The sequence below is a fragment of the Octopus bimaculoides genome, chromosome 9 (genome assembly GCF_046866305.1).
Source record: "Octopus bimaculoides isolate indiv1 chromosome 9, ASM4686630v1, whole genome shotgun sequence".
Taxonomy (NCBI): Eukaryota; Metazoa; Mollusca; class Cephalopoda; order Octopoda; family Octopodidae; genus Octopus; species Octopus bimaculoides.
In genome coordinates, this window is record NC_142936.1 from 82,977,810 (window position 1) to 82,989,295 (window position 11,486).

General features: G+C 37.6%; 1 protein-coding gene across 1 annotated transcript in view; it reads right to left on the bottom strand.

Annotated features, from left to right (window-relative positions):
* The window catches only part of LOC106879296 (uncharacterized), a 29,236-nt gene extending 25,936 nt beyond the window's left edge, over window positions 1–3,300 (bottom strand). The window contains exon 1 of the mRNA XM_089357916.1: window positions 3,261–3,300. Within this exon, the coding sequence (XP_089214042.1) occupies window positions 3,261–3,285 (25 nt within the window). The 5' untranslated portion in view covers window positions 3,286–3,300. The remainder of the gene's footprint in view (window positions 1–3,260) is intronic.
* Between the last annotated feature and the right edge of the window lie 8,186 nt (window positions 3,301–11,486).

Consider the following 11,486-nt stretch of genomic DNA (forward strand, 5'->3'; position numbering starts at 1 on the left):
TTTCATTTTTAAAGTGAAAGTATTTGACATGAGTGTTTTTGTTTCACTTTTGACACGTAATACTTAAATAGTGGAGGAGATATTATGTTGCCGTGGGCTCGAACTCCGCAAGAAGTTAATAATTTTTTTTGACTAAAACACAACTGGAACCCTAAGTAAGGCATCTGTAAAATTTGAATGAAATTGGTTGCGTAGTTCTCGAGTTTTAGGGATTCACACAGACAGACAGACACACATTCTCATTTTTATATATATAGATTAGTGATTTCTTTTCTTTGAGAACTGTGCTCGCCACATTTTATAAGTTCGTATGTGCTACATTTCTTGGCCGGTATGAATCACTCTTCCTTACCAGCATTCACTGGTGATGCAAGAGTTTGGTTCATGCAAAAGGAGGCATATTTTGCTGCCAACAACATTAGATTGAAGCAGCAACAGCTATACATTTTGTTGAGCACCATTCCTTCTTCCTTAGTGGTTCATTTGAAAGATCTAACTACAGACATACTGCAAGACACTACATATTTATCTATGAAGCATGAAGTCCTCCATCAGACATCTCTATCAGTGGAGAAACGAATTCGAACACATTACATATAGGAGACATTCCTTCCAATTTACATTAGTGACTCACACATGTAAGAAGAAATAGTTTCAAATATGACATTCTTCAACAAAATATAGACTGGCATATAAAACTGCTTTCCACTGTTGAAAGTAATGAAATTTTGAGTGAATATATCTGATTTTAACAGTAAAAGGATTAATAAATCTTACAGCTTCTTAGATTGAGTAAATCTTACTTTATATCTTACTTTACTTCCTGCACTTTGTGAATGAAAATGGTACCATTGAGTATGAAAGTTTCTCGTTCACCTGTATTTATGATGGTAAGATTGTGAATGGGAAGTCTAAGCAACTCAGACAGAATATATACCTCAAGCTATTTTTGTTTGAAAGCACCACTTTATCACTCTGCTCAATGATATGTACATTTTCTACTGACAAACACACACACACACACACACAAACATTCATACATACAAAGGTATACTATAAATTTAGAATTTTGTTACAAGCTAGATGTTTTCCATCAAAGATGCTTGAGAAGGATTCGGAGAATGTACTGGCGAAACTATTTAACCAATGAACATGTTCTGAAGAGGGCCAACACAACACTTATTGAAATCATCATGGAATGAAGATTGAAAGTAGCAGGTCATATTTTAGTTACCAGAACAACGCTGTTCTAAAACAGTATTCAAATGGACACTACCAGAAGGAAAGGAAGAGCAGTAAATCAAACACTACATGATACAGAATATTCACAACTAATATGAGACAGGCCAGTCTCGCATGGGTAGACATAGAGAAAACTCCAACCAAAAGAAGCCAGTGGCGTCAACATGCTGCCCAATGCTCTCAAGTCCACCTGAAAAACTGATACAGATATACCTGGAAGTCATGCTCAACAAAACTAATAATAAAACAAACGATGAAATAAAAAGGTGAAAGACAATTATAAAGATAAAATAAATAGGTTCTCCAACCATAACAAACAAGTGTAGATATAATTAAATAAAACAAAAATAGATCAAGTGGATATGACAAAATATATCCAGTTTGAAGGGATTAGATTACAAATACTTTTAAAACATACTAACAGCAAATTCCAGATTATTCAAGTTTCAACCCTGTGGCAGAAGTCAAAGCAGACGGGAAAGTGACATGCCAGAAGTTATCAAGTCATAAAAATAGACAAAACATGACTTACACATTCACAACTTGGTGTGGCAAACACACACACACACACACACATGTAGTGTATGTATATGTGTGATATATATATATATATGTTAAAGTCTGTCATACCGGCCATGACGAAGGGAAAAAGCCCTGAAACTCGAGTCGCCTTTATATATTTATATTTATATATTTATATATCTGATCCTTTATATTGAACACTCAATATTTCATCTACATTCAATACTTTCTTTCATGGTGTCACCCATTTTTATTTTATTTTATTTTATATTATATATTCCATATTCTATACCCCACATTGGTTCTGCAGGAATATAAATAAAACATAAAAAACAGACAGTGTTGGAACTCTTTTAAACAAAATAATATATTCCTCTATACACAATCATACAAAAAAACCACCTTTTTTGTATTTATTTTTACTCGCATATATATATATATTCTCCCATATATATATATATATATATATATATATATATATATATATATATATATATACACATACATACATACATACATATACACACACACGCCAACAATAACACATATGCATAGATATATGTATACATACATACACACTGCTGCAAATTGACATTTATAAACCCCCCCATAACTACACATAGACAGGTTAACCAATACACACACACACACACGTAGTGTATGTATGTATATATATATATATATATATATATATATATATATATATATATATATATATATATATGTATGTATGTATGTATATGTATGTGTGTGTGTGTGTATGGGATATATATATATATATATATATATATATACATATATATATATATATATAAAAACAAATAGTAAATGAGTATGTGCATATATACGTACAGGTATGTGCATACCGACATCCACCTGTATGTATAGGTGCATATCTGGGTACAGGACATTGCAAACAAAACGTAGACGAGAAAACACACAAGCCACATAGAGAACATTCTACTTCATCAGCTACCCACGTTTTAACACCGTCGTTTCGACGAGCTTTGGCAGGACGCATCGTTAAAACGGCTCATCCCATGGACCACAGATTAAATTTGTATACGCAAATTAAATCTTGCCATGGAGGAATGTAGTGGCGGACAAAAAACAAGACAGGAAAACAAACAGAAAAGGCTTTACGGCCAGACGAGAAAAATTATGTGTGTATGAACGCTGTGAGGCACGAACTTGAAAGGGACGAAGGTTCGCGTGTTTGCTCGGCGATAGCCAAGGAAGAAAAGGATTATTGACCAGAAGCATGTGACCATGCCGGTGTAAGGGGAAGAGAGAGAGTGGTAAAGGGAGAAACAAAGGGAGGAAGTAGAAGAATAGGTGAGCAACGAGAGGAAAAGAGAAAGAGAGGAAGTACGAGGGGGAAAAAAGAGATACGTAGTAGTAAAGAGGAAGAACGAGAGGGGGAAAAAAGATAGAGGAAGAGAAAGAGAAAGAGATAGAGTAGCGTCGGAAGATATAAGTTTACGAAAACTACTTACGATTGGAGACGCCGCGTTCAGTCATGTAAAAACAAATAGTAAATGAGTATATGCATATATACGTACAGGTATGTGCATACCGACATCCACCTGTATGTATAGGTGCATATCTGGGTACAGGACATTGCAAACAAAACGTAGACGAGAAATACATACATACATATACACACACACACGCCAACAGTAACACATATGCATAGATACATGTATACATATGTCCACACTGCTGAATATTGACATTTATAAACACCCCCATAACTACACATAGACAAGTTAACCAATACACACACACACACAATACAATGGACCATGTCCTCACAATTTGACATACAAACTACACACTTCTACGATCCTGTAGATAAAATATATAAACAAACAATAGATAACAGTTCAATAATTAGTTCAACATATTTCTAGGACACGTGGAAAATAATAGAATTTAGAGAAACAGTTCAGATTAGAATGTAAATAAGTTCACTTAATAGAATTTAAGTGTAGACAAGTTCTACTTATAAAATAAATATTCAGGCAGCAGTCTTGGAGTCATAATATTCTCTTATTCTCTTATTTGTTTCAGTCATTTGACTGTGGCCATGCTGGAGCTCCGCATTTAGTCAAGCAAATCAACTCCAGGACTTATTCTTTGTAAGCCTAGTACTTATTCTATCGGTCTATTTTGCCAAACCGCTAAGTTACGGGGATGTAAACACACCAACATCGGTTTTCAAGCGATGGTGGGGGGGGGGACAAGCACAGACACACAAATATATACATATATATATATATGTGTGTGTATGTATATATATATATGTACATATATATACATACATATATATATATGTGTGTATGTATATATATACATGTACATATATATATATATATATATATATATATATCATCATCATCATCATCATCGTTTAACGTCCGCTTTCCATGCTAGCATGGGTTGGACGATTTGACTGAGGACTGGTGAAACCGGATGGCAACACCAGGCTCCAGTCCGATTTGGCAGAGTTTCTACAGCTGGATGCCCTTCCTAACGCCAACCACTCAGAGAGTGTAGTGGGTGCTTTTACGTGTCACCCGCACGAAAACGGCCACGCTCGAAATGGTGTCTTTTATGTGCCACCCGCACAAGCCAGTCCAGGGGCACTGGCAACGATCTCGCTCGAAAATCCTACAGGAGCCAGTCAGGCGGTACTGGCAACGGCCACGCTCAAAATGGTGCATCTCATGTGCCACCCGCACAAGAACCAGTCCAGGGGCACTGGCAACAATCTTACTTGGCTTGCCGGGTCTTCTCACGCACAGCCCATTTCCAAAGGTCTCGGTCCGTAGTCATCGCCTCGGTGAGGCCCAATGTACGAAGGTCTTGCCTCACCACCTCAGCCCAGGTCTTCCTGGGCCTACCTCTTCCACGGGTTCCCTCAACTGTTAGGGTGTGGCACTTTTTCACGCAGCTATCCTCCTCCATTCTCACCACATGTCCATACCAGCGCAATCGTCTCTCTTGCACGCCACAACTGATGCTTCTAATGTTCAGCTTTTCTCTCAAGATACTTACACTGACGGGTATTCACATTGACATTACACATCCAACGGAGCATACTGGCTTCATTCCTTGCGAGCTTACGTATGTCCTCAGCAGTTACAGCCCATGTTTCACTGCCATGTAGCATGGTTGTTCGTACGCATGCGTCATACAGTCTGCCTTTTACTCTGAGTGAGAGTCCCTTTGTCGCCAGCAGGGGTAAGAGCTCTCTAAACTTTGCCCAGGCTATTCTTATTCTAGCAGCTACACTTTCAGCGCACCCACCCCCACTACTAACTTGGTCGCCCAGATAGCGGAAGCTATCGACTACCTCTAGTTTTTCACCCTGGAATGAGATAGAAGTTGTTTCCTGTTTGTTTGCAGTCTTTATTGCACCTGAACATCTGCCACAAACAAAAACTAACTTGCTAGTTAACCTGCCTTTGATGTTGCTGCACCTCTTATGTGTCCATAGCTTGCACCGGGTACATCTTATAGAGTTACTACCTACTCCTTTTCTACATACTGAGCAGGGCCATCTACCTGAAGGGGTTTGTGTTTTATCTACCTTCCTACTTATTAGGATTTTGGTTTTAGCTAGGTTGACTCTAAGGCCCTTCAATTCTAGACCTTGCTTCCACACCTGAAACTTCTCCTCTAGTTCTGATAGTGACTCCGCAATTAGGGCAAGGTCATCAGCATAGAGGAGCTCCCAGGGGCAACCTGTCTTGAACTCCTCTGTGATTGCCTGGAGGACTATGGTAAATAATAGGGGGCTGAGGACGGAACCTTGGTGGACCCCTACCTCTACCCGGAATTCATTGCTGTACTCATTTCCAACCCTCACCTTACTGGCAGCATCTCTGTACATGGCTCGCACAGCTCTCACTAACCATTCTTCTATCCCAAGTTTCCTCATTGACCACCAGATAAGGGATCGGGGGACCCTGTCAAAGGCTTTCTCCATGTCAACGAAAGCCAGGTACAGAGGTTTATCCTTAGCTAGGTATTTCTCCTGCAACTGTCTCACTAGAAATAAGGCATCAGTAGTGCTTTTACCTGGCACGAACCCAAACTGCATCTCATCTAAATTGATTCGCTCCCTAATTAGTTGGGCTATGACCCTCTCTGTAACTTTCATAACCTGATCTAACAGCTTGATGCCTCTGTAATTATTTGTATCTAAAGCGTCCCCTTTACCTTTGTAGCAGTTGACTATGATGCTGCTACACCAGTCATAGGGTATGACTCCTTCGTGTATCACCTGGTTCGTAATACGGGTGACTAGGCTATAGCCAACACTGCCAGATATTTTGAGCATCTCTGCAGTGATTCCTGATGGGCCGGGGGCTTTCCCGGTCTTCATACTCTTAATTGCTTTATCTACCCTGGTACTATCAACTCGGATAGCTGGTCCCTCTATTGGGTCGACATAAGGCAGGCTCTCTTTCTCCCATTCATTCTCTTTATTAAGCAATCTATCGTAGTGGCATCTCCAGACCTCTTTCTTTGCATCCTCATTTAATGCAAGCGTACCATCATCCATGCGAACACATTTCTCTCCTACAACATCACTATTCTCTCTCCTACACTGTCTTGCAACACGAAATACCTCGAGTCTTTGGTCCTCACGGCGCAGAACATTGGCAAATCTTTCCTTATCTGCTTCCCCTCTGGCTAAATAAACCTGTCGCCTAGCCTCCCTTCTGGCACATTGGTACAATTCCCTGCTACCACCGTTCTTCCAGTCCTTCCAAGCCTGTTTCTTTTGTCTAATAGCCCTGTCTACCTCCTTGTTCCACCACCACGTTACTCTGGGTTGGGAGGGGACCTTACACCACCCACAAATCTGGTCGGTGGCTTTCAACAGGTTGTCCCGCAGAAATCTCCAATTGTCTTCCACGTTGTATGATGCTATATCCCCTTCTATTTCGTTAAATGCTTCAAGTAACTTGTCTCTAAGTCTCTGTCCGTTTGCAGGGTCTTTAAGCTTCCACACCCTTCTTCTCCAAGCCTGTCTAATTTTGGGCACCCATTTTGCCTTGATCCCAAAGTCGCTAACTACTAATCTATGTTGTGGGGTACATTCTTCGCCAGGGTAGGTTTATACATATATATATATATATAATATATATATATATATATATATATATATATATATATATAATATATATATATATATATATATAATATATATATATATATATATATATATATATATATATATATATATATATATATAATATATATATATATATAATATATATATATATATATATATATATATATATATATATATATATATATATATATATATAATATATATATATATATATAATATATATATATATATATATATATATATATATATACAAAAGTCTTCTTTTTAGTTTCCGTCTACCAAATCCACTCACAAGGCTTTGGTCAGCCCAAAGCTATAGTAGAAGATACTTGCCCAAGGTGCCATGCAGTGAGATTGAACCCAGAGCCATGTGGTTGGTAAGCAAGCTACTTGCCACACAGCCACTTCTGCGCCTATGTAATATACATATATTGGTACTTGTGCCATATGAGAAAACACTTGTGATGGTGTCACGTAAAAAAACACCCATTCTGGTACCATGCAAAAAGCACTCCGTATACTCTGCAAAGTGGTTGGCATCAGGAAGGGAAACCAGTAGTAGAAACCATGCCAAAACAGACAATTGGAGCCTGTTGCAGCACTCCAGCTTGCCAACTCCTGTCAATCCATCCAACTCATGCTAGCATAAAAAAAAAACAGATGTTAAATGATGATGTTGTGTGCCCTTTCTAATGCCAACAACTTTACAGAGTGTACTGGGTGCTTTTTATGTGGCACCAGCATCAGTGCTTTTTATGTGGCACCATCACCAAGGCAGGACACTCAGAATGGTCCTGATATACTACACCTTCAAATAAGGATGTGATTGTTACAGTTGGAATATTTTTTTATTGTGGAGTTGCTGAATCAAGTCTCTTATGCAGCATCTAAACAACTGCTGCTGATGAATGGACACAATCTGCAGCATAATGGCACACTCTGCATCTGTAATTTTCATTTTCTTTACAGGATATTTATTACTAATTTTCTGTCAAAACTAGGGTATTTTTTGAGTTCAATGCTTGCTATAGTACATAATCAAGGCATATGATGAAAAGGTAGAGTTTGAAGGTATCTCCTTGTAACACGCCTGTAGTAATCTGATAAAAGATAGTGTTCTGATATAACATCATTCACAGTTTCTCCAGGAATGCCATAAGCTAGCAATAACTGTCTCATTTCCCCCTTTGTGGATCAAATTGAAGGTTTTTATGAAATTTATGAAAAGCAGAACAGCTGGTATATTCTTCTCTTTCATTTTCAATGATTTGCCTGATTGTAAGTATTTCTGTTATTGATCTGTCTGGACAAAGGCTGCTCTGCTTCTTGTGATGGTCAGAATTTTCTCAAGCTTGATCCTGATTCTTTTCATGGTATCAAGTCGTAGGTTTTAGCTGTAATTGTTGTTAGTGTAATGCCACAGTAGTTCTTCATAAAACCTAAGTCTTCTTTCTTGGATGCTGATATTATACAACCTTCTCTCCAGCTACCTATTTCCTCAGGAAGCACATTTTTTTCTTCTCCCAGTCTCCAGACTTCTGCAGGTATGCCATCCAGGTCACAAACTTTATCATCTTGAAGTCATTTGAAGGCATCATGCAGTTCATCAATGATGAAAGAATCCTTCTCTATGTCAAGTTCTTCGGTTAAGACAGGATCAATATTGCCCTCAGCAATTTCTGTGGGTTTACTAAGATCTTCATAGTATTTCCTCCATAATTAAATCCTTTCTACTTGAATTAGATATTTCAGTCAGGAAATATTTGACTTCCTTCTTTCACTTATTTCATTTCCTATCTTCCATACAACTGCTGATTTCTTGCTGTCAGTTGCATTTCTGATTTCATCAATCTTTCCTTGCAGATAATCAACTTGATCTGTTTCAGAGGCTTCAATGAGGGAGAATATTCCTCTTCTGTAGCTTTCACTATATTCAGTGGCTAATTTTGACTCTCACAAACTTGAGTTGTTTCCAATGGCCTTCATCATTTGTGCACTGACTAATTTGTGCACTTCCTGCTCCCTCAGTCTGCTGGTGCCACATGAAGTTCAAGGACCAGGCTGAGAAATGTACACAGCCCTGCTCCTACACTTCTCAAGGAGACACTGGGCACGTCAGTCATCTCCCCCATTGATTCACCTTATCGTGCATTCTTTATCAGAGATGCCAGTTCTTCAAGGTCCTTTATGGAGGATACAGGTGTCAGCTTAATTATTTGGCCTCGACGGTTTACCTCCACCATTCCTGGTCTTTCAGATATCTCTCTCTACACAGTGAATCACTCCACCATCAAGACCTATGGACAAATATCCCCTTATGCTGAATTTGTCACTCCATAGGGATTTCAAGTGGATCTTTGCCATTGCAGACCTGCCCCATTTTATTCTTGGTGCTGATTTCTTACACCACTATTCTCTCATTGTGGACGTTAGGGGGCGCCAACTCATTGATGATACCACTTCACTCGCCATCCCCAGAAAGGATTCTTCTGTCCCCCATTGTAAGCCCTTCTTTCTTTGTGGTCACTTTGGGTGACTCCTACCAACAGCTACTCACTTCGTTTCCAGAGTTGACTGATTTGTCATTTCATATTGTTTTCTTGAAACAATAAATTTCTACAGAGATTAGGATTTAAATTCCAATGTATGAAAAGATTCTGTTCTACAATATTCTTAAAGGAACGAAAAATTATTGAGCAACTCAGGCAAACAAGCCTGGTAGGTGTACAAGACTAACTGGTATCTCTTATCAGATTGCAGATATTAGTTGTGCACTCCGCTGTTGTTATTCGATTGCTGTTATTCTGTACGTCTATGTGTAAAGATCGGTTGTGTTTTGCAGGGTTGCTTTATTTTTGCACTTAACTTAGAAATGAAGAAAGACATAGAGCTAGAGATATAAAAAAAATAAGCCATTTGCAGAAAAACAGGAAATTCTTCGAGCAAGCATGTGTCTTATGTGAAATCTGTGATTGTATGTTTGTGTGTACATGTGTTTATACAATGTACACTGTATTTGATTACTGGATTTAATAAACAGAAGAACTGATTGAATGTAATGTTTGTTTATTTAATCAATAGTGGGTGAATTAATGTGTCTGTAAGTTTATGTATATATGTATTAATTGATATTTGTGGTTTACTGATAAGTTTCTGTGGGGATAAAAAGATACTTATAGTTTTGTGGCAGTGTTGGTCTGCACTTGTGTATTTCACGTGAGATACTTAGAACAATATCAATAATGCTATGATGGAAAATTCAGAAAACCTTCTAGTTCTACTTACATAAATACTACCTAAAGAAGTTCTCCTTCTCCCCCCCCCCACTCCATGAATCTGAGATTTGATATTATATACATTATATACGGTGAATGTTGTGGCAATATTTTGATTAATCCTCTCTGCATTTTTTCTACTTGGAACAACTTAACTAATATACTCTTACTCTCACTTTACTCTTTTGTTTCAGATAGTATGGGATGTTACTCTTTATGTGTGCTGGATGGTATCATTTGAATTTCATGTACTGATGTGTATCTGTGTCTTTATAATATATATATATCCATTATAAGGTGGTGAGCTGGCAGAAACGTTAGCATGCCAGGCAAAATGCTTAGTGGTATTTCGTCTGTCTTTATGTTCTGAGTTCAAATTCCACTAAGGTCAACTTTGCCTTTCATTCTTTTGGGGTCAATAAATTCAGTACCAGTTGTGTACTGGGGTCGATCTAATCGACTGGCACTCTCCCCAAAACTTTCAGACCTAGAGTAGAAAAGAATATATATCCATTATGATATTGGTATTATTAAATACCACCATATCTAGAAATGGTAATTTTGTATTGCTCATCTTTTTTGTGAATTTCAGAGTTGAATGTAAATTGTTCAGAAGGACACTGAATTCTAAATTTTCTCCAAATTAGAAACAACCAAGATATCCTTTTGTCTATATACCTTCTAAAAAAATCAATGCTATATTTTTTTTAATCTCTCCATGTCTTATCTTTACAGCTGTTTTGAATGATCAATGACTAGATGATAACAATGCATATTATGAAAACAGGTGCAATACAAAGGTACTATTGTAGGTATACACAAAAGCAAAGTCTCAGTATAGATTCTGATTGTTCTACGCAGAAAAGTTACAGCATTTTCTTCAGAAGATGGAGGGCAAATTGTTCTATTTATCCTGATGAAGTTGGCATTTGAGAGTCTGATCTCTCCAAATATTATTTAGGAACCATCTACCACACTCAAACTCACATTGTGTCACCCATTGTTCACACACACACACACACACACATATATGAAAGAAAAATATTGAAATAAAGTCATAATCTTAAGTAAACAACAAAGGATTAAGTAGGTTTTTAAAAGTAAACTTGTGCTTGGTTTAAGAAAATATCAATTTGAATTGTTTGTTGACATTTGTTCTAAAGAAAGCCAATACCAGATATAATAGTGAAGATGACTGACAGAATAGTTGTAATTTATATTTGATCAGCTTCTATTTAGCTTAGATGTGTGGTAGTGGGAAATAAAAAGAAATACACCTCCCCCAGCACTTCCAATCC